General features: G+C 41.0%; 3 protein-coding genes across 3 annotated transcripts in view; 1 reads left to right on the top strand and 2 right to left on the bottom strand.

Moving 5' to 3' along the window:
• dusp22a (dual specificity phosphatase 22a) overlaps window positions 1-11,046 on the bottom strand; it is a 28,679-nt gene extending 17,633 nt beyond the window's left edge. Inside the window, exons 1-4 of the mRNA XM_064992302.1 lie at window positions 10,758-11,046; window positions 5,972-6,005; window positions 5,138-5,220; window positions 4,372-4,421 (exon numbers count right to left, since the gene is read on the bottom strand). Of these exons, the coding sequence (XP_064848374.1) occupies window positions 4,372-4,421; window positions 5,138-5,220; window positions 5,972-6,005; window positions 10,758-10,778 (188 nt within the window). The 5' untranslated portion in view covers window positions 10,779-11,046. The remainder of the gene's footprint in view (window positions 1-4,371; window positions 4,422-5,137; window positions 5,221-5,971; window positions 6,006-10,757) is intronic.
• Window positions 11,047-11,722: 676 nt separating this feature from the next.
• Window positions 11,723-22,519, bottom strand: LOC135558465 (cytochrome c oxidase subunit 4 isoform 1, mitochondrial-like). Its single transcript, XM_064992275.1, has 5 exons — window positions 22,419-22,519; window positions 16,809-16,885; window positions 16,285-16,449; window positions 13,236-13,367; window positions 11,723-12,034 (listed from the first exon to the last, which is right to left on the bottom strand). The coding sequence occupies exons 2-5, from the start codon at window positions 16,882-16,884 to the stop codon at window positions 11,898-11,900; spliced, it is 510 nt and encodes a 169-aa protein (XP_064848347.1). The 5' UTR covers window position 16,885; window positions 22,419-22,519; the 3' UTR covers window positions 11,723-11,897.
• Window positions 20,458-20,892, top strand: LOC135558471 (histone H3.3A-like). Its single transcript, XM_064992286.1, has one exon. It carries the CDS (start codon window positions 20,482-20,484, stop codon window positions 20,890-20,892), a length of 411 nt encoding a protein of 136 aa, XP_064848358.1. The 5' UTR covers window positions 20,458-20,481.
• Window positions 22,520-24,450: the final 1,931 nt, after the last annotated feature.

Genomic DNA, 24,450 nt, shown 5'->3' with positions numbered 1-24,450 from the left:
TGTCCCAGACTATGTTTGGATTATTTATTTCTCACACAGAATAGGTCAACTTTTGTACTATGGTGGATAGTAGATTGACATAGGCTCGCGCTTTTGCTGTTCGTTAGGCCTACTCATCTTGTTGGCTGACGAAAAGCAAACGTGGACAGTTATTCCAATATCTTCAAAATGCACCTGGGAATTGGATACGGACGTGCGCAGATGCATCCCAGATGTGTCCATCATCACTTGTGACCTGTGAGAAAGACCGTCACAGAGCCATGTGAGTGAGAGGTGCTTCGGCAAGCAGCAAGGAGAAGGGAATTATAATAATTATATTCAGCCCAAGGGCACAACGGCCGCAAAAGGCATGGAACTTTAGGGGGCATTAAGGCCAGACAGAGGGGATGCAGCCGGGAAATTTTAGGCATTATCAAGTGCTTGTAAACCTGTGCGAAAATACAAACAGAGCTCATGCCTTTCATGCAACATTTTTCAAATCATCATTAGAGTAGCATCATTAGAATGTTTTATATGTATTAAAAATCTAAACATATAACCCAACATTTCTACCACAACTTAGGTTACATAAATAACACTAAATTAAGCATATAGCCAGATCAGGGCCAAACATAAGGACAACTCATGTTATTCTGTTCTTCTGAAATAGACTACATTTTCTTCACATGTTTGTTTAGACCTGTCTAAAATAAATAAATGGATTCACTGTGATGGTGTAGGCTAAAGAACATGGATTTCTTAGACATTTTAAAATGTAAATGTTCCAAAAGGTCTGCATCAGTAGGCTATGCGTGGATGCTCAATGTGTTTGTTAATTAACGGTCAATTAACGTGAAACCGGCAGTTATTTAATAATAATTAATAATTACAAATTAAATCAAATTCACTAGCCTACAATTGTAACTTTGTAGGCCACACGTCCTGCACCAGCAACATATGCTCTCTCCCAGCTTCATGGTTTGAACAAGGAGTGTAATTCTATTCCATATAATACAATACAGTACAATAATACAGTCCACACTCAAAAAGATTACTGGAGCTTGTTTCATTTATTTTACCAAGAGAGCATAGCGACATCTATCGGCTTTGTTTTTCTGTCCCACGTAATGTGCGGCTGTGTATTGGATAACGGCACAATCATTGGGCTTTTTTTGGGCTTAGGCTCATAAAATGTCTTTAATGCAGAGCTCAGGTAGCATCAGCCTTGAATTTTCATGCCGATCAAAGCTCTAATCTATTCCAGACAGACTTGCCCAGTGTACAAAATATTGTTCTTTCTATGACATAGACTGACCAAGTGAATCCAGGTTATAGGTCGACCAACTGATTTTTCAACACCGATATCAATTATTGGAGGTCCAAAAAAGCCGATACAGATTAAATCGGATGATTTTTATACATATAATTGTAATAAATGACAATTACAACAATACTGAATGTACAATGAACACTATTTTAACTTAATATAATACATAAATAAAATCAATTTAGTCTCAAATAATGAAACATGTTCAATTTGGTTCAAATAATGTAAAAAAAAAAAAAAAAACATGTTGGAGAAGAAATTAAAAGTGCAATATGTGCCATGTAAGAAAGCTAATGTTTAAGTTCCTTGCTCAGAACATGAGAACATATGAAAGCTGGTGGTTCCTTTTAACATGAGTCTTCAATATTCCCAGGTAAGAAGTTTTAGGTTGTAGTTATTATAGGAATTATATGACTATTTCTCTCTATTCCATTTGTATTTCATATACCTTTGACTATTGGATGTTCTAATAGGTACTTTAGTATTGCCAGCCTAATCTCAGGAGTTGACAGGCTTGAAGTCATAAACAGCGCTGTGCATCCCAGCATTGCTAAGAGCTGCTGTTTGAATGAATGCTTATGAGCCTGCTGCTGCCTACCACTGCTCAGTCACTGCTCTATCAAATATCACATCATATACACATCTAATATAAAACACAAAAATACGAGCCTTTGGTCATTAATATGGTCAAATCCGGAAACTATAATTTCGAAAACAAAACGTTTATTCTTTCAGTGAAATATGGTCTAAGTCTAAATATTACTGTTACATTGCACAACCTTCAATGTTATGTAATAATTATGTAAAATTCTGGTAAATTAATTACGGTCTTTGTTAGAAATAAATGGCCTTTCAACAGTTCACAACGAGCCAGGCGGCCCAAGCTGCTGCATATACGCTGACTATGCTTGCACTGAATGCAAGAGAAGTGACACAATTTCCCCGAGTTAAAAAAAATTAATGTTAGCGGGCAATATTAACTACATATGCAGGTTTAAAAAATATATACTTGTGTATTGATTTTAAGAAAGGCATTGATATTTATGGTTAGGTACATTATTGCAACGATTGTGCTTTTCTCACAAGTGCGCTTTTGTTAAATCAAGTTGAAGTGGGCTGTGATTCGATGATAAATTAACAGGCACCACATTGATTATATTCAACGCAGAACAAGATAGTTAACCTAGTAATATCATCAACCATGTGTAGTTAACTAGTGATTATGTGAAGATTAAAAAATAAATCAATCAGATAAGTTTAATGCTAGCTAGCAACTTACCTTGGCTCCTTGCAGACACAAGGTCATTTTGATGCTGCACTGTCTCCTCATGGATTGCAATGTAATCGGCCATAATCAACCATAAAAAGCTGTTTACCGATTGTTATGAAAACTTGAAATCCGCCCTAATTAAATCGGCCAATCAGTCAACCTCTAATCCAGGTGAAAGCTATCATCACTTAATGATATCGCTTGTTAAATCCACTTCAATCAGTGTACAAGAAGGGGAAGAGACAGGTGGAAAAAGTATTTTTAAGCCTTGAGACAATTGAGACATGGATTGTGTATGTGTGCCATTCATTGGGTGAATGGGCAAGACAAAAGATTTGTGTGCCTTTGAACGGGGTATGGTAGTAGGTGTCAGATGCACCAGTTTGAGTGTGTCAAGAACTGCAACACACTCAACAATACTCTGTGTGTATCAAGATTGGTCCACTACCCAAAGGACATCCAGTCAACTGTGGAAAGCATTGGAGGTCACATGTGCCAGCATTCCTGTGGAATGCTTGACACCTTGTAGAGTCCATGCTCCGATGAATTGAGGCTGTTCTGAGGGAAAGGGGGAGCAACTCAATATTAGGAAGGTGTTCCTAATGTTTGGTACACTGTTTCACATGCTTTGGAATGACACTTCTGGATTTGGCGGGAAATATCGGGTGCCCGAGAGAAAAGTGATTTATTCTCGGGATGGAACATGTTTTAAATTCCCGGGAAAATATTCAACTCTACTAAAGACTGAATGTGAAAGTGATAATGGCATGGGTGGAAGGAAGGACACCCACACAGAGCAGAGCTGAGGAGAATGCTCTCAGTGCTACAGGTACTCTACCCTCAGCTGTCAAGTCACTTGGAGAGACATCACAGGGTTACCATGTGATGCTAGGGGGACTCTGACACTACTTTTCTTTTCAAATAACCACAATGTGTAATCAAGTGACATAAAAGACCTGCCTCCAATGACCACAACGACACTAGAGTCAGAGTCCCTTACTACTGGAACGATTCTCGTGTGTTACAGCATTTGTATTACTATTTTCATGGGTTGGAACCGGTTCAGGGAACAGAACTCAAAAACGGAAAATAATGACATTTTTTCTCTCTCTTTGGTTCCAACCCCTGATTAGTTTTTATTTTCAACTGTTACATTTCTGCAATTTGTTTTATAACATTTTCAATTTTTATACTAAATGGTAGTATGCCAATGGCGACCCACCAAACATGAGAGCAGCTTAGAGACAGAGAAGTAAATGTTTTGGTCTGCCGCTATAATGACAGAGGGGGACTTGATAACACACGTGAAGCAGCAGTCTATCTAGCTCATTTCACACAGTGGTGATGGGGTCTATATAAATCTACAGCCATTTAAAATACTGCACCATCTCCACACTCTTTCCTGCTCTGATAGCAAAGCCAGACAAGTCAAACTGAGATGTCTCAGAGTCCTTTAGATGATCAGGTCTTATTATTATTGGTACCTGACTTGATACTATAGGTACCTTGTTTAACTCTACCTGATACATACTGTATGAACTTTAAAAAAAACTTCCAGGCCTATTTCAGTTGTTTCAACGACAAAGTGACTAATCTACTTTTCCTGCCTGCGTGACACCCTGGAGTCAAACTGAAGAGTTACGTTCAACAATTTGAAAAAGTGGACACGAGTCATGTCTTGTTCACAGGAAGAAACGAGGGACCTCTGACGATGGTACACAGTGGAGTGGCTTGTGTTGGTCAATTTGTTTGACAATGAATAGTGTGTGTGTGTGTGTGTGTGTGTGTAACTCACAGGTTCTGGCTAGACGCATCAGCTGCGTGTATACACAGGTAGGTCATGTCCTGTGAGAGGTAAACAAAAAAGGAGTACAAACACAAGGGTCAGTTTTGTTCTGCACACAATACATATCATCTACATGGACTCACAGTACAGTTTATCAGCTGTTTATCATCCGCTTTCCGCCAATTAGCCAGTAAGGTGTGTGGTCAACTGCACATTGTAAATGCACACACATACTCAACTGAGTATTATAAATGAACCCCATAGGTCAAATAAAACAACAATTTGATTCTTCAAGTAGAGTGAAGTGCTTTAATGAACAGTTAATGCTTTGTCTAAAGTTCTACAGTCCAATGTCACTGGTATGTATTAAACTGTGAGACACCACTACCCCCAGCAGGCTTCAACTGTGTACTACAAAATCTGTTTTCCACTTTTACAAAATGTACAGATTTCACTACACTACACAATTCCAATGAATCAAATCCAAGGGACTGAATACTGACCCAAAAAGTTATTAGATGTCTCTCTAGAATTTGAGACAAAATCCCATATTCACTGACTGAGTATGAGGAAGTTAAAAATCATTTCAATGTTTAAGTTTGACTCATGTAAGACATGTTATTCAAGGTTATGGTTAATGGTCATGAAATCCCATTTCAGTTCTTGACGAACTAAACCAGAATGAAGCCTACTCCAGCCTGACTCAAGACAACAATTTAGTCAGTCCGTCTTTGAAACTGGCCTTGTGTCCTCTATGGCTGCCTGCCCCACTCACCTCCAGCACGGGTTTAGCATTGTTATACACAGACAGGATGTGGGTGATGTTGTTCTGGGACAAACTTTCTCTGTTCTCAGAGTCTGGGAAAAGACGAAGGGAGGGAGAAAATGTTGATCAGTGATTCTTCTCAGTGAATTTCTTTGAGACCCTCAGTAGACAAAGCAATGTCATAAGGAGAGATCTGTTGAAGTGTTTATGACCCAGGAGTGGCTGCCCACAAGCAGCATCTGTGACTGTGTGGCTGTAATTTGGTTAGCAATCATTTGGCCTTGTCACTTAAAGCTATTTTCAGTGTGTGAGCAGTACTTGGACCATCTTGTGAAGCCATCATTAGTATGGCTAAAATTATGGCAGGGTAGATGTCACATTAAGCTGGTAGGGCAGAAACCCCCTTGGCTGAGGAGCAGATAAATCACCAACACTACCAGAGGGAGTAAATGTGCCATATTCTACTGATGGATACAGTATGATGCATGCAGAAGCCTTAATTCAGGCCATGCCTTAGTTCATTGAGCTACAGTACACGTATAACCTTCTGCTACTCTATTTTCATCTATACATAACTATAGTCCACTCACTAGATATTCTTGTTAGCTCTTCCCTTGTATCATTTGACCGTACCTTACAGGTAACGTATCAACAACATAAGGACAGAGAACGTAAAGCTCATGTGCATCAATAACAGAAGAAAACACCTGAGCCTCTTTGAAAGCTGCCCTGGATTCTGCTGCTGCTGCCACACCTGAATTAGTGAGTGTTGCCTCTTGGGTGGGATACCTGACTGCAACATATAAAACAACTGAATGGATTTCAACAGAATCTTGTTCTCACCTCTGATATTTCCCAGGTAAAGCCCATCAACAACCTGCAAATCGGAAAACAAAGAGATATTTCACTAGTTAGATATTCACAATGAGCATGGCCTTAACCTTAGTGATGCTCCTCATCTATGGTCGTAGGACGTATTCAGGTGTCCAGTTTGGTCAAACAGTATTTTCCCAATTGAGAAAACAAACAGGAACCGTTGTCATAGCTAAGTCAAGCCTTATAGGGCATGTAATACATAGTATTTCCTGACATGACTGGGAGTGAGGAGCACTGAACCAACTCTGATGGTTAAGGTCATGTTGACACAAAGCTGTGCAATAAAGCTGTAGCAATCCTATCATGATCTCATCTATACATTACAAGACTCCTGCATTATTTAAGACGTCAAAATAAAAAGTATATGCCTGCCTATGATGTTAGTGTCCTCTGAAATTCAGATAAGCCTAGAGCTTCAGTCAGGGTGGAATTACAGTGGTGCCGAGATTTGCTTCTGGACACTCCCATCACTGTTAACAGGACACTAAGATGTGTAATATAGACAGTACCAGTCCAAAGTGGACACACCCACTCATTCCAGGGTTTTTATTTATTTTTTACTATTTTTCTAAGCACTTGTTGGCTACTTTTCCTTCACTCTGCGGTCCAACTCATCCCAAACCATCTAAAATTGGGTTGAGGTTGGGTGATTGTGGAGGCCAGGTTATTGTTACATGCATGAATCCATTAGACCTGTACACTCAAGAGGGAAGAAATGGTTTGTGACACTACGATTACACAACAAGCAACAACGTCAACTGGATTCCGGTGCTACATGCAACGTAATGAGCAACAAAGACAAAATCAATCTGGCACCTGACACACATCTATTGCCCAGCGATTCTAGACTAAAGCTGTACTCTATGGGCACCTTTGAGACCGAATGTGTTATACAGGGACGCAAACATAAGCTGGAGTTTGAGATTGTGAAAACCAGTCAACATCCTCTCCTCTCAGGCTCTACATGCGAACGCCTGGGACCGATGCAGTTCACTGTACCAAATTACCTGCACATTGTGGATCATGTCCAGCATGGACCCCTGTCCAAAGAACAACTACTCAGCAGATATGACGATGTATTCAACATGCCCATTGAATCAGTGCCTGGGGAGGTACACTTCGAATTGGATGAGAGCATCACTCCAGTCCAGTGTGCTCCTCGCAATGTGCCCTGCGCAATGAAAGTGGCTGTGAAGGGCCAGCTGGACAAGTATGAGGCCGATGGCCACATGACATCTGTGACTGAACCAACTGACTGGATCAGCAATGTGGTCATAGTGAAAAAAAAACAGAAGTTGAGGGTCTACATCGACCCAAAGCATCTGAACCAAGCACTGAAACGATCCCACTACATCATGCCGACACTAGATGTCCTCTAAAAGCTTCCCAAGGCCAGGATTTTCACCTTGGAGGTTGCCCGAGATACATTCCTTCAATGCAAGCTTGACGAGGAAAGCAGCTTCATAACTACCTTCTGGACCCCCTGGGGTCGGAAACGTTGGCTCAAGCTCCCGTTTGGTGTCTCAGTGGTGCCTGAGATATACCAACGTAAGCAGCACGAGTTACTGGCTGGGCTCAAGGGCATTGAACCCATCGCCGATGATGTCCTGATCGTAGGCTGTGGTGACACAGACGAAGAAGCAGAACGGGACCACGATGTGAAGCTCCTGGCACTGATGGAGCGCTGCCGATCAGTTAAGCTTTGTCTTGGCCTGAAGAAGCTGCAGTTCAAGGTGAATGACGTCCACTTCCATGGCCACATTCTCTCAGCCAAAAGCCTGAAGCCGGACCCAGACAAGGTCAGAGCGATCCTCGACATGCCAAACCCGTCTGATGCAAAAGGAGTACAGCGTCTCATCGGTTTTGCAAACTATCTTGCAAAGTTCATGCCACACCTATCAGCAGTCTGTGAGCCTCTGCGCTGGTGGCTGGATAAAGACACACCATGGCAGTGGCTACCCAGCACGAGGCCGCAGTGCAGATTAAATCCCTGGCTTCATCCATGCCGGTGTTGCGCTACTACGACATCACGAAGCCTGTCACAATCCAGAGCGACTCCAGCCAAAGGGGACTTGGATGCTGCCTTATGCAGGAAGGCCAGCCCGATGCATTTGCCTCAAGAGCACTCACCCCCACCTAACAAAACTATGCACAAATTGAGAAAGAGTGCCTCAGCATTGTCTTTCCTGCCAGCGATTCCATCACTACTTATATGGTCGAGAGCTGGTCACCGCTGAAACTGACCACAAACCACTCATTGCCATATTCAGTAAACCTCTCCTCAATGCACCCAAGAGGCTACAAAGCATGCTCCTGACTCTGCAAAACCTGAAGAACATTTACAAGCCAGGACCAGAGATGTACATCAGCGACACACTGAGCAGGGCAACAGCACAATGTACTAGCAGGGGCACTGTCTATCAGCGGCAGGCCATCTGTTCGCAACAGCAGGAACAACAAGATGTTCAACAGATTAATCAGGCAGACTACTTAAACGTCACAGATCACCGCCTAGCTCAGATCAGGCAGCACACTGACAAGGACGAACACCTACAGTCACTGAAGTCCATGGCTCTTGCAGGTTGGCCATACCTGAAAGAGGAGACACCTATCACAGTGAGAGAATGCTGGACCTTTCGAGATGAGATCAGCGTGCAAAATGGCGTCTTGGTCAGAAGGTCATTATTCCCAAATCACTACGTCCAGAGATGCTTACCCGCATACACTCCAGTCACATTGGAGGTGACGCATGCTACCGCCAGGCTCGTGAAACATTATACTGGCCAAACATGCAAGCAGAAATTAAAGACTTTGTCAGCAACTGTACCACATGCAACGAGAACAGCAAAAGGAAACCATGATGTCACACGAACTGCCCACAAGGGCCTGGCAAATCATCAGCATGGACTTAGTCCTTTTGTCTGTGGCTGAATATCTTCTCATCGTTGTTCACTACTCTGACTTTTGGGAAATTGAACTGCTCCCTGACTTGTCTGCAGAGATAGTCATAAAGCGCTGCAAGGCGCAGTTTGCAAGGCATGGTCAGCCTGACAAGGTCATCACAGACAATGGCCCACAATTCACTGCACAGTTCAAGCATTTCACTTCAGAATGGGAGTTTGACCACGTGACCACCTCTCCAAGACACCCAAAAGCAAATGGCAAGGCAGAGTCAGCTGTCAAGATTGAAAAAACCTGTTAAGCAGTGCCTTGTGCGACAGCAATGACCCATGGAAAGCGATCTTACAGTGGAGGAACACACCCACCGAAAACATGGACAGCAGCACAGCACAACGCCTTCTGTCCAGACGTCTGAAGTGTACCATCCCCATAGCTAACAATCTACTTGAGCCCTGCGTCATGGTTGGCATCACGGACAAACTGTCACAGAAAGCAGCTCGCTAAGCGCTTCTACGACCGGACTGCTCGAGACCTGGAGGTGGGTGAAACGATAAGGATGAAACCGCTGCCGGGAGACCACACGGGACTTTGGAGGCTGGGCACATGCCTGCAGAGAGTTGCACCACGTTCTTACCTGGTGGATGTTGGTGGCTCCCTCTATCGTCGCAATCGGGTGGATCTGCGCGTAGCAGAGCGGACAAACCAGAACACGCCATACACTCACCTAGATGAGCTGGATCACAGTCCAGGCCTAAGGGTGAGGGGTGCAGAATTGACACGAGCCAACTGAAGGTGAGGCTTCTACCTCACCAAGCTCTCCAGCTCGTGGCCCTAATCCTACCCCTGTCAGAGCCCAGACTTACTCACGGGTGGGTCGGCTGTGCAAGCCACCGGACAGGCTTACTCTGTAAGCAAGAGACTGTTAACCTGTCCTCCGTTAATTAAAAAAATAAATGTAAATGTAAAAGGAAGATGACAACTGAAGTAAAAATAAAATGTCATGCTTTTTCAATTGTTATGACTTGACTGTTAAGAACTCAATGTTATGCCGTTATGTTTGCACTTTATTGAAACGGATGATGTTACGGAGTCTAGTTGATAGGTATTTGACTAGCTGGACTGTTCCCGGGACTCCACGTGTAGGGATTCGTACAATGCACAAACAAGGCTATTGAACTTGACTTCGGTGTCTGTCTTTATTCCTTTATCCAACATATCATACAGAAACAGTCATCTGGTGCAGCACTCATCACTCTCCTTCTTGGTCAAATAGCCCTTACACAGCGTGGAGGTGTGTTGGGTCACTGTCCTGTTGAAAAACTAATAAATAGTCCCACTGAGCGCAAACCAGATGGGATGGCATTTCGCTGCAGAATACTGGGATAGCCATGCTGGTTATGCAAAGCATGATGTCTTCGCTATTATTCTACAATGTAGAAAATAGTACAAAATAAAGACAAAACTTTGAATTAATACGTGTGGCCAAACCATTGACTGGTACTGTATATACAAAACATTTAAACACCCAACGATTGACAGATGACAATACGGGCTTTAAAACAGTCAAAATAGACGGGCTAAGTGTTTTCTCCATTTGATAACTCATACATGTTTTGATATAGGGTATCACGTTATTACATCAAGTGACAGTGTGTGATGAATAGCCTGCCCTTTAGTTTTATTCAGGGGACTTAAGCGTTGCATGTAGATGGATGATGTAAATAACATGACAGAATCTATTCCGCGCATATCTATGTTCAACGTTTACGCTCCTCGGAGGAAGTGCCTTGCTACAATCAAAAGCCATTGAACAAAACAACTACATTACTAACAAAAACACAAAGGCCCCTACCTTGTTCATTCCATTCCCCATGTCTCTCGCAAGCGATAAAGATTATGAAGTATTTAAAATACAGCTGAGTATTTACGTCTCAATGCAACAACGCAAAATATTGGAAAAGAACATGGACGGAGTTTCACCAACATGAAGAGGTGCGTGCGAAATGGTCGGTCCGTCACGAGTGAGACCACTTTGCGCCTCTGTAGATCAACATGGGTGTACTTTTGACCGCTTTGTCTACATTGCTTCAGAAGTCGATCGCCATAACGCTGCTCTGTGTAACCTTCGCTCCATAATCCTCTTCCGGGTTTACCCCGATAAAGGATTTCATTGGTACATGGGACCGTAATGCAGCCCAGTCCGCGCGGGTATCATGATCTCAGAGCTGGAAACGATTATCAATTCATTCAGTACTACTGCTTTGTACTATGTCCTAAATATATGCATTTTAACTATTGGAATGATCTGATAGCCTATGCTTTTTTCTTTCCTGTAAACCCACAAACGCTTGCCATAGCCTAATCCAGGACTAGTGTGCATTCCTTTAAAATGGCAACCAAAAACATGGTGCTTTACCACTTATTGACCCCAGTACGATTTTCACACAATTAGAGGCAACAAAACAAATCTTGCCATTTAAAATAGGGAAAACAATGGATGTGGAAATATCACACCTATGCCGTTTATGATGTTCCCGATGTACGAGTAAAATATACCTGACATGTAGGGCCTACTCCTCCAGTGTCATTTAACCCTCCACCACATGGTAGAATAACATATACCTGACATGTAGTGCCTACTCCTCCAGTGTCATTTAACCCTCCACCACATAGTAGAATAACATATACCTGACATGTAGGGCCTACTCCTCCAGTGTCATTTAACCCTCCACCACATGGTAGAATAACATATACCTGACATGTAGTGCCTACTCCTTCATTGTCATGGTAGTATAACAGCAAAGTGGAGACACACTATTGGGTAAACATAGGAACTTTATTTTGCTCTATAATACATGATAACCTTAAGAGGAAGAGGCCTTCCAAAACGCACTGAGGTAATGTGAACAATAGATACATACAGACAAGTAATTGGTATATTTGTACGTTTGTTGGTGTCATGGTATGTAATATGGTCCTCTGGATGGTTGGTTTACTTCTTCCATTCCTTGTTCTCATAGTCCCATTTGGCTGAGAAGCCCTCCACCGGGTTGATCCTCATGTCCAGCATCCTCTGCACCTCCTTCTCTTTCCATTCTGACTCAAAGGTGGGGGGGACAGGTCCGTACACTGCAGTGAGACCGATAGCTTGTTAGGCTCTGCCTCAAAGTTCACCCATGAACATATATTCTTTAATAGTCTGTATTGAACATTTATCTACCAAGGTAATCATCATTCAGAACATTCTGTTTCACAACACCAACCTGGTTGCTTGTCAGTTATACCAATTATGGTTGAGGCAATACAATGGCAGAGAAGACACCCATTTATTTGAATTGGCAATGATGGCATATATAGTATTTGAATTATGTAAAATAATATATTGTATAAGTATGTCTGAAAAATAATATTGTATATCCATCTCATTGCAAAATAATGCTGACTTGTGGCTTTTAACAGGTGGGTGGAAAAATGACGAACATCAACACACACTGAACAAAAATATAAACGCAACATGTAAAGTGTTGGATCCATGTTTTATGAGCTGAAATATAATAGGCAAGAAATGTCCCACAAAAAGCTTATTTCGCTCAATTTTTTAGCACAAATTTGTTTACAGCCCTGTGAGTGAGCATTTATCATTTGCTAAGATCATCCTCCACCAGACAGTTGTGGCATATCAAGAAGCTAATGAAACAGCATGATCATTAAACAGGTGCACCTTGTGCTGGGGACAATAAAAGGCCACTCTAAAATGTGCAGTTTTGTCACACAACATAATGTAACAGATGTCTCAAGTTGAGGAGCCTGCAATTGGCATGCTGACTGCAGGAAGATCCACCAGAGCTGTTGCTAGAGAATTGAATATCCATCCCTACCATAAGCTGCCTCCAATGTTGTTTTAGAGAATTGGTCAATACGTCCAACCGGCCTCACAACCGCAGACCATGTGTTACCACGCCAGCCCGGGACCTCCACATCCAGCTTCTTCACCTGCAGGATCATCTGAGGGTGGGGGGGTGCTGAGGAGTATTTCTGTCTGGAATAAAGCCCTTTTCTGGGGAAAAACCTCATCCTGATTGGCTGGGCCTGGCTCCCCAGTGAGTGGGCCTATGCCCTCCAAGGCCCACCCATGGCTGCACCCCTACCCAGTCATGTGAAATCCATAGATTAGGGCCTAAGTTATATATTTATTTCCTTATTTGAACTGTAACTCAGTAAAAACTGAAATTGTTGCGTTGATATTTTTTGTTCAGTATATTACAACTGAATTATCACAGACTCCATCCACAATAAATGTTCCCATTCCTTTTCTTATTAGAAGACATACCAAACTTCCTCTGCCATAGGACTACCAGTCCTGTCATGCCAATAAAGAAGAACATTCCTGCGATAACCGATTTCCACTCCTTTGTGCCCTCGTTCATCTCTGCAAAGCTCTGCTTGAAGCTAATACGGTACACTGTTGGTAAAAAGAAAATGCAAGACTTGTTAGATAACATTTAACACAGCCTAACAGGTAGGGATGTGCATCTTTCCTTAGAAGCACAATCCAATATGCATCTAGATACATGGGTTCCGATACAGGAACGATATTTGTAGTTTGAAACGATTTGATTTAATTAGGGGAATGAGTCAATGCGATTAACAAGGGCATGAACACATTCATTTCCATTCTAAATTAATATCTGATAGTGATGGAGCTCAGGAGCTGAGTTGGATCTGTCTGAGCTGACTTCTCTGAGCTGAGTGAATGAACCATGGCTTGTCGTTGCTGTATGATAGAAAAGTATTTCTGCCGTGTGTGTAATGTGTGAGTTGATCCATAGGGCAGACAGAGCATCAGATTAGGGGGGGGGGGGAATTTATGTCTTGTCCCCACACTGCTATAACCTGTCATATACCAGATACATTTTGAGCTAGTAAAATGTATATATTTATCTTAAGAAATTAGCTTTTACATACATGGCCAATTAATATAACCCAGCTTTTGATTTCACCTGTCTCAAAAGTGAATGTTGACAGTTTGGAACCAGAGCGGCTCTCTTCTCCCGTTCTGACCAGTGCGGCTGGTGAAAATGATTGCCGTCCTTGAGATGAAATAAACCTTTACCATGTTCATGTAAAAATGACCAAATCCATTAACTGTTTAAAGCAGAACAAAAGTATTTTGTATGGTGAACTTGGCAATCGAAAAACCCTAATCAGCAGTTAGATGTGCAATCAGCAAGATGTGAGTTATGTCCACTCCGGTAGCCCAGAGCTCCACATGTCAAACTATTTCCAACAGCGCATTTGGTAACACAAACCAGGTTTCCATCCAACCTTTTAATGCAAGTAAAGTACATGTTAGACACCAAAAAAGTTATGCCATGCCTGATGGAATATTTGTCAGTAAACTTTCCAAATGTCGACAAAACAAAATAGACAAGGTGTGATCCTTTAGTGTCTGTAAATTAATTATGCTTGAAATGTCAGTGGAAACGCTTTAATGAGCAAATATTGATATAATTGTGGCAAAATCCTGTACGGAGCCTTCACCGTGCGCTGACACTAAGAGCGCATCAGCAGTAAGGAAGGAGGAAATAAAGACAGCTCTTTCAGCTCTCTGGGAAGGAGCTCTTGGTTGGAGCGACAGTTTGATTGTGTGTGCTATGCTGCAGACGTCCTTGTTTACTTTCAGAGTGTGTAGTTTATAAAGTATTTAACTCAATCATCGGTGTGACAGCTCTAGGTCGTGGTTGTTATCGTTTGGGACTGCGCCGGTTATGGATCGCATGGTTTAGTAGCAACATTGTTGCGAGGCTTTGACATTCAAACCAACAAATCAGACGGTCAGACAGTACACCAGCAAGCCTGAAGACCACAGCCAAGATCTCTCGTTCTCTTTCTCTCCTCTCTCATTCCAGTGCTTTACCCTACAACAGACTTTCTATTTTTCAAATGCACTTCCCATTGATGTTCATTAGAGCTGAACTATTATTGCCCTGCCAGAAGTATTTGGGTGGACATTTTAGTTAAAAGTGAGGTTGCTTGTAAGTTGAGGATTGTTATTCGAACTGTTTTGAGGCAGGGGGGTACTAGTGACATGTGGCCGAGAAGATTGTGGACATTTTTAAGGCAGTCTCTTCTGCTGATGTGTGTGGGTCTGGTAGTGGTACTCTCTCTATTCTACTCTTGTCCTTTCAGCATGGTTAATACCTGCCTGGCGCCCGAACATAATCTTTATATTTACCCCTCTAATAAATACTGCTACATAATAACCAGTATATCAAAGAAAACCTGGAGTCACGTGTGATCCTCCCACATTAGGACTTGTCAGGAAAGCATGCAGTTTATTAGGATATAGATGAAATAAGTGAACTTCACAGGGTGGTGAAAGTGCAGGTGATGAGCTTGATGCTTCCTCCCAATAAATAGTGTCTTATTCTGGTGACATGATCGTTGACGCTTGGCTGCCATGACAAAAAGAATCTCTCTTTTGTCCATAATAATCTAATGTAGGCTATACCCACACTGTGTCTGCGACCTGATGGCTACAGCGCACGTGCCAATACCAGAGTGGGTACACTCACTATATAACAATATTTTTTGTGAGAAAACCATCAGTAGAGTTCAAAATGCGGCGGAAACCCATTTATCTTGTATTTTCTATTCAGTATATGGGAATTTAACCGCAAACGCTATTTTTATGTGCACAACGCCAGCCTTTTATCCTCAACAGGTCAACTTGATGGAAAATTGTGTGATGAAAATCTGCATATGGTTTTTATGCAGATTTGAGAATATTCCAATTGGATGGAAGCCTAGCTAAATGACCAAGCAAATTACATAGGTTTTATTAATTGAGGGACAACCAATTTAATATTGCAAAAGCCATTTTAAAAACATGTAAATGCTGAAGGTGCTGTGCAGATGTTGCCTACGAATATTAGAACAGGGATAGGGTTGCCCTACCTCTCGTTGGCGCGAGCAGCTGCGTCTCCCACACTGAGCAGTTATCTGACTTGTAGATCAATATCACATGCAGATACATGCATAAAAGTGTCATAGGCTGAAGGAGAGGACGCATCAATTCAAACAGATAATGTATTTTCAGAATAAGGCAAAAAAAAAAAGACGTAATAAACATGAGTGAACCGATTTGTAACATTTTAATTGGTTCTTACCGATGCATGCTACATATGGATTGGTTTGGGCTCCCACGGACAGATGCACTCACATCTTAAACATTTGAACCGGGGACCGACGCCTATCGGTGAATCATTATATCCCCACTAACAGAACAGATAGGCAAACAATACTTCTTTCTTGTTTTGAATAAGCAAAAAAAAAGAGACAAATGTCAAGTATTCAACAACAAGGTGAAAACCACTTACATGCAATCTTCTCCTCATTGGAGAGTGTGGCCCAGGAGCCCTTCTCCTTCTCCTTTAAGGACTTCTGCACTGCACTGAGCTCTGTCACAAACTGGACGTCTGGGAGGGGGTTCTCCCGCCTGTCAAAGTAGGCTGGGAGAGCGTAGTCGTCTACCTTGGCAACACCTGCAGGAAACTCACCATGTTACTACATAGGACTGACACACACAACCAGTAAATACATGTATTCAAACCTGCATGGGACCTGCTTAGCAAATATGTGTATGTGCAAATACATTCTGTGTGCTTTACTGCTTTTTCAGTTTTCCCGAAAAAAAAAAATGTAATCTCTAATTCTACAATAAACTGGTATTGTCTGATTACTGTAAATCTCCAAACCATGCTGGTGGTGGTGGTATTTTATCCATTGTTAACATTTGTTTGTGTGCCAACTTTTTAGTGGTAGGTACAATTTACAGACAGTGGTTTAAAGGTCCATACCATGAAGGTCAAGTATGTGGTGTGTGTTGCCAACAGTCACTCACCATGTCCCCCACGTACACAGATTGATGTGGAAATGGCACGTTTGCCAACAAGGCTAAGGGCTCTGGTGGCCAGCATTCTGAAAGAAAATAACATGTATGAGAAAACCCTAGATGAAAAATGAATATCGCTAGCTACTAATGTAACAAAACATTACTGACCAACGAATCTCAAAGAGGTTATTCTGATGACATGGAACTAAAGCCTAGCGGCTAGCCATCAGGTCTTTGTAAAATAGTTTTATTCTTAATCAATTTGTCAAAAATAGCAACAAGATAATTTATGAAACTGCACGCCTCCCTAATCTGACATTTATCAACTAGTTATGGTCACTGCCCAAGCACACATAGCTAGCAACCAGTTTTTGTAACAAATAAAAATCTAAGAAACAGAACTGGCAAAAAATAGGAAAAACTAGCTAGCTATGATAACCTAAAGTTACCCAGCTAAAATGTCTATGCTAGGAAGTTGCCTAGCAAACTAAACATAACTAGCCATCCATCAGCAGTGGACATTTCAAGCTTACATTAACCAAACATTTCAATGGTAACATTAGACAGGCTAATAGCTAGCTAGCTAACATCTATGTTGAAAATAATGAGTTGTTATATTCAACCTAGGCTAACGTTAGCTGAACTAGTACCTGGGCTTGTGGAGGGGATGAATGAGACTTCCTCCGACGCCCAGGATCCTTCAGTTCAAAGTCCCATTAGCCAGCTCTGCAAATGTTATGTCAAAATGTGATCTGGACTCATCAAAATATGGAGTTTCGCAGAACTACTATCGTTATTACTGATGTTACTCATGGCATGCACTTACAAAATGGGTCAACAAGAATGTGTTTTTACTTTAACCTTTTTTGGAAGTACAAACCATGAGTAACAGCAGTAATGATGATAGTTGCTCTATGAAACACCATATATTGTTGACTACTGAACGTTTTGACATAACATTTGCAGAACTGGTTAATGGGACCTTGAATTGAAGGATCTGGACTTCAGAGGAAATGTCATCATATTCATCATCTCCTCAAGCCCAGGTATTGGTTCAAACCAATCGTCGCAAATTGAAATATGGGGAGTTTCAGGCCCGGAGTGAACATAATTGTGCACTCGCAAACTCTACTAAAAATGAGGGCTGTAGGGCTTAAGTTGCAAACTTCCCTTGCTTGGCTAATCATTTGGACCGCCCTTCAAGATGGTGGTTGCGGTTTAAACTAATAAAAAGACATCCTCGTCCACGTGGCGGCGGTCCAAATGATTAGCCAAGCAAGGGAAGTTTGCAACTTAAGCCCTCGTTTGTAGTAGAGTTTGCGAGTGCACAATTATGTTCACTCCGGGCCTGAAACTCCACAAAATTCAATTTGCGACAATTGTACAGCAGCTAGGTCAGCCAAGAATTAAAAACAACATCAATGGAGAAGTCAACATAGTATAGCAACAAGTATAAGTAAAAACTAATGTAAAAAGGTTAGAAATTGTGCTACTAATGCACATAACAGAACACACACACACGTCTCATAAAAGTAATTATGTTTTTGTTTGGTTAGCTTTTGGAAATTGTAGAAATAAAACATGTTCCTTCTTCAGAAGTTCCAGCTAGGCAGGCTAACATTAGTTAGATAATTAATTTAATAGCTTTCATACAGTAGGCTTAAATTCATAATTATATAGTTAATATAGGTAGACATGCAATCATAATTGACTGTAGCGCATATAAAGCACCCACAAGCTACAGTGGCTGAAAACAATCATCGCAGGATGAACAAGTGAGGAATTTCCGGGCAAGGGCAGTCCGTTTAAAAATCGTTCCTTCCAGGTGTGAACAACGCAATAAATAAGGACACGAGACGAGTTTCATATTTTTAACATTGTCTGTTGTAGAGGTTGACCGATTATGTTTTTCAACGCCGATACCGATTATTGGAGGACCAAAACAACAACAAAAGAGCCCATACCGATTGATCTGCCGATTATTTTTATTTATTTGTAATCATGACAATTACAACAATACTGAATTAACACTTATTTTAACTTAATATAATACATTAATAATTGGTTCAAATAAATGCAAAAACAAAGTGTTGGAGAATAAAGTAAAAGTGCCATATGCGCCATGTAAGAAAGCTAACGTTTCAGTTCCTTGCTCAGAACATGAGAACATATGAAAGCTGGTGGTTCCTTTTAACATGAGTCTTCAATATTCCCAGGTAAGAAGTTTTAGGTTGTAGATATTATAGGAATTATAGGACTATTTCTCTCTATACCATTTGTATTTCATTAACCTTTGACTATTGGATGTTCTTATAGGAACTTTAGTATTGCCAGTGTAACAGTATAGCTTCCGTCCCTGTCCTCGCTCCTCCCTGGGCTCGAACCAGGAACACAACCAAAACAGCCACCCTTGAAGCAGTGTTACCCATGCAGAGCAAGGGGAACAACCACTTCAAGTCTCAGAGCTAGTGATGTTTGAAACGCTATTAGAGCTCACCCCGCTAACTAGCTAGCCATTTCACATTGGTTACACCAGCCTAATCTAGGGAGTCGATAGGCTTGAAGTCATAAACAGCGCAATGCTTGACGCACAACGAAGAGCTGCTGGCAAAACACACAAAAGTGCTGTTTGAATGAATGTTTACGAGCCTGCTGCTGCCTTCCACCACTCAGTCAGACTGCTCTATCAAATCATAGACTTAGTTATAACATAATAACACACAGAAATACAAGCCTTAGGTCATGAATATGGTAGAATCCGGAAACTATCATCTCGAAAACAAGACGTTTATTCTTTCAGTGATATACGGAACCGTTCCTTATTTTATCTAAGGCGGGTATCCATTAGTCTAAATATTCCTGTTACATTGCACAACCTTCAATTTTATGTCATAATTACATAAAATTCTGGCAAATTAGGCAGCTCAAACTGTTGCATATACAATGACTCTGCGTGCAATGAACGCAAGACAAGTGACACAATTTCACCTGGTTTTAATATTGCCTGCTAACCTGGATTTCTTTTAGCTAAATATGCAGGTTTAAAAATATATACTTCTGTGTATTGATTGAAAGGCGTTGATGTCCATGCTTAGGTACACATTGGAGCAACGATACGCACCACATCGATTATATGCAACGCAGGACACGCTAGATAAACTAGTAATATCATCAACCATGTGTAGTTAACTAGTGATTATGATTGATTGATTGTTTAAGATAAGTTTAATCCTAGCTAGCAACTTAACTTGGCTTACTACATTCGCGTAACAGGCAGTCTACTCATGCTCAAGCATTTCGCTACACTCGCATTAACATCTGCTAACCATGTGTATGTGACAAATAAAATTTGATTTGGAGTGCAATGAGAAGCAGGTGGTTAGAGCATTGGTCTAGTTAACTGTAAGGATGCAAGGTTGAATCCCCCGAGCTGACAAGGCTATACGAGGCAGTTAACCCACCGTTCCTAGGCCGTCATTGAAAATAAGAATGTGTTCTTAATTGACTTACCTAGTTAAATAAAGATTTAATAAAGGTGTAAAAAAATAATAATTAAATTGGCGCCCAAAAATACTGATTTCCGATTGTTATGAAAACTTGAAATCGGCCCTAATTAAATCGGCCATTCCAATTAAATCAGTCGACCTCTAGTCTGTTGTATCAAAGGTGATTTGTAGGAGCCATGGCCCGTACCAAGCAGACAGCCCGTAAATCTGCTGGAGGCAAAGCCCCACGTAAGCAGCTGGCCACCAAAGCTGCCCACAAGAGTGCCCCTTCTACTGGTGGGGTCAAGAAGCCCCATCGCTACAGGCCTGGTACGGTGGCCCTGCGTGAGATCTGTCGGTACCAGAAGGCCACTGAGCTGCTGATCCGCAAACTGCCCTTCCAGCACTTGGTGAGAAAAATTGCTCAGGACTTCAAGACTGACCTGCGTTTCCAGAGTGCAGCCATTGGAGCCCTGCAGGAGCCCAGCGAGGTATGCCTTGTTGGTTTGTTTGAGGACACCAACTTGTGCGCCATCCATGCCAAGTGTGTCACCATCATGACCAAAGACATCCAGCTGGCCCATCGTATCCGTGGGGAGCGTGCTTAGATGCCCCTCTAATTTACGTGTCCTCAGGCTGTCTTTCCCTCCCTTCCCACTTTTCCTCTTAAGTAGCTTGATTTGAGCAATGATGTGTTAAAAGTAGTGTGCAGTCTTGTCCCCCTTAGTTCTCTTAGCAGTAGACTTTTAGTGTACTTTGTATCATGTATCTGTTTTGAAGCTGATTGGAGTCACACCTTTAATGTGTGCAAATAAGCACGGCAAAGGGTGCATGCATGAAGCATCTTGGGCAAGCATTTTCTCCTATTGACGATGCTAATACATTATTATAACAGGCTTTTCTAATTGATAGACATGCATTATTTTTTTTACAACTAGTTTAATTATGTTCTGAAATTGATAAATTACATTGATTCAAAACACACACACATACATATATAGGCAAAGGCCTATATATAGTGTAATGTTTGTGTATTTCTCCCATGTTTTATCCAGGTAAAATTTGAGTTCCTTTGTCAGGTTGTGGTACCCCTTTCTTACTGGTTTTGATTTCCTGTTCATTTTTTTTGAGTAGACATTTGTAATATCCAGAATTCTCAGAGGTGATAAACTGATGTTCTACCCCCCCCCAACAAAAAATGTACTTCTCAGGAATCATGATACATCAGAAGTGTCCACTTACTCTTGAGTGTGGAGGGGATAGTGTGTATTTTTAGTTTTTGGACTGCAACCTATGTAATGGTCATTGAGATGCTTTGAAGCCACCGGTCGGCCATATTGGCACTCACAGGTAGGAGCACTCAGCCATAGGAATGATTGGAATTCTACATTTAATTTAAATACTGTTTCAAGGACAACATTTTATGTATATTCAGTGCTGTACTGGGGACAGTAGCATTAGTACTAAACAAATATATAATTTTAGGAAATTGTTTATTTGTTTCGCGCTCAATGTGAAAGTATGCATGAAGGTGTCTAATAGAATGAACGTGTCAAAAACGAACGTAGAAATTAATAAATGCATTTATATTGCTTCCAAAATCTGTTTTACAATTGAGGAGTACCATGATGACTGCGCAGTGACCTCAATACTGCGCCCCTTCAGGCATCCGGGGTTTATACAAATCATTGGTTCAAACGATAGCTAGCTAGAAGGCTCACACTCAAGCTAACAATGCTAATCATCGCTAACTGGCACAAGGTCAAATACATGGCAGACATCCAACATTGTGTAATATTCCTGTTCCGGTCTAAAATCCACAGTAACACTACACATTACTATGAGGAGGAATACCCACAAAACAGATTACATACAGGAAAATGACACCTTAACTAACGTTAGCTAGGAAGCTAGCTAGCCTAGCCAACCATTGCCTATTTGCCCCTTGTCTTGTCTGCCTCTCTCTTCAATGTCACATCTCTTCACTCCGCTCTCGTAAACATTGACAAATGCATTTTTGATTACACAGCACATATGTAGCATATTTATCTTCATTAAAAACGATATAATATGTTCTATGATAGCTGTTTATCAGACGTCTAATAATTTAGAAAATTCACCCGACATCTCTTACTTGTTCTCGTTTCGCCGACGCTCCCAAAAACCATAAAGGTTTAACGTTTGATTAACCGGAAATACGTAGCTAGCGCGGGATTATGGGAAACTATGGAAGGTCAATCGGTCATATGTACTCACACTATTATATACATATTAAAATGTGTTTGTAAAATCATGTGCGTGGTGATTCATTTGTGCTGTGCAATTTAATTTGAACTTGAAATTTTACGACAATGTAGTGTTCAAACTAGTGTTAATTTGCTACCATGTTGCGCAGCATTGGCATTATTCCTGTCACGCGGTGTGCCCTGAGATGAACCAAAATGGTGTTTTTGGCCTGCCATATGGTGTGGGATTCAACCAGGGTGTGTGCTACCTTCGTTCCGCCAGCAAGAATAAGCAAGACCGAGCAAGAATAAGGCCTTGACCTCGGAGATTTTCCTTTAAAGTAAAAGTTTCTCAATGAAGATGGCGAAAAATAATACAAACGGTTGAAATTCGTAACACTTATAATTTTGTGAAAAAATAATACAGTTAATCGCCATTATAGCACAAATAATATTATATCATTGACATTATTGTTAACAGCATTACAAATAATTTTATTTACCCTTTATTTAACTCGGCAAGTCAGTTTAGAACAAATTCTTATTTACAATGAAGGTCTACCAAAAGGCCTCCTGCCAGTCACGTGTGCTGGGATTAAAAATAAATTAAATAAAAAATATAGGACAAAAACACATATCACGAGAAGACAGGCAACACAACACTATATAAAGAGAGACCTAAGACAACAACATAGCATGGCAGCAACACATAACAACACAGCATGGTAGCAACACAACACGACAAAAACATGGCAGCAGCACAAAACAGGATATGAACATTATTGGGCACAGACAACAGCACAAAGGGCAAGAAGGTTGAGACAAAAATATATCACTTAAAGCAGCCACAACTGTCAGTAAGAGTGTCCATGATTAAGTCTTTGAATGAAGAGATTGAGATAAAACTAATGATGACTAAATAGTTATGGTAAGAACAGTAATAAATAACAAAACATTATTTATAATGCTATTATTAATACTAATAGTAATAACAATATTAATAACATTACAATAATTATAATAATCAACTTTCGAAAATACTTGTAAATACCATTCTTAATTAACCCATTCGTATTGAACCCTGTTCAGTACGTTTTTCTTTTTGGTCCTGTGTGGCTCAGTCGGTAGAGCATGGCGCTTGCAACGCCAAGCGTCGTGGGTTCGATTCCCGCTGGGACCACCCATATGTAAAAAAGTAGTGGCCCCAGCTGACTTGTAAGTCGCTTTGGACAAAAGCGTCTGCTAAATGGGATATATTATTATTATTTATTATTTTTGCATAGTAGTACACAATCCATTCTACTTAGGAGCACTCAAAGTTTCCAAATCCACAGAGTTTACACCCAGAGGAGTGTCGCTGCTCAATTGGTGACCCATCAACTTAAATCAAACAGTTGTTTTAATATTAGACATTGGATTTAAGTTGATGGGCCACACTTTAAAGGCCACCAAATCAGCAGTGATGCTCCTCTGGGTGTAAACTCTGTGTATTTGGAAACTAAATGTGCTCCTGAGTAGAATGACCCCCCTTCTACTGTGACACAATGTACAGATAGGTACAATATGTATGTCCAATATGAAAAAACGATTGGATTTAAGATGACAGGCCACTCTTTAAGTGCCGCCAAAAGGAACAGCAACACTCCTCTGGGTGTAAACTCGGTGTATTTGGAAACAAGAAGTGCTCCTGAGTAGAGTGGAACCCCCTTTTACTGTGACACAATGTACAAATACTTTTGTAAGGTGCAATACATGAGTACACGCACAAAAAAACATTGATGACCATTTAGGCTTTAAAAATAAACATATCAACAAATAAATGACAATGTCTTATATAATTACTTTACATTATTATTTGTATGATAAGTAGTATACAATATATCGATAATTGTGCACACATTTTCCATAATTTTCGCCCTAGTTATTAATTTACAAAGTATA

The sequence above is a fragment of the Oncorhynchus masou genome, chromosome 2 (assembly GCF_036934945.1).
Source record: "Oncorhynchus masou masou isolate Uvic2021 chromosome 2, UVic_Omas_1.1, whole genome shotgun sequence".
Taxonomy (NCBI): Eukaryota; Metazoa; Chordata; class Actinopteri; order Salmoniformes; family Salmonidae; genus Oncorhynchus; species Oncorhynchus masou.
This window is presented reverse-complemented; position numbering and strand designations above follow the sequence as displayed.

Coding starts and splice junctions, on each gene's coding strand:
- LOC135558471 (XM_064992286.1), top strand. CDS start 20,482: ATGGCCCGTACCAAGCAGACAGCCCGTAAATCTGCTGGAGGCAAAGCC.
- LOC135558465 (XM_064992275.1), bottom strand. CDS start 16,884: ATGCTGGCCACCAGAGCCCTTAGCCTTGTTGGCAAACGTGCCATTTCC. Junction 13,368..16,284: donor CAATGAGGAGAAGATTGCAT/GTAAGTGGTTTT, acceptor TTTTACCAACAG/TGTACCGTATTAGCTTCAAG. Junction 12,035..13,235: donor CCTATGGCAGAGGAAGTTTG/GTATGTCTTCTA, acceptor GTCTCACTGCAG/TGTACGGACCTGTCCCCCCC.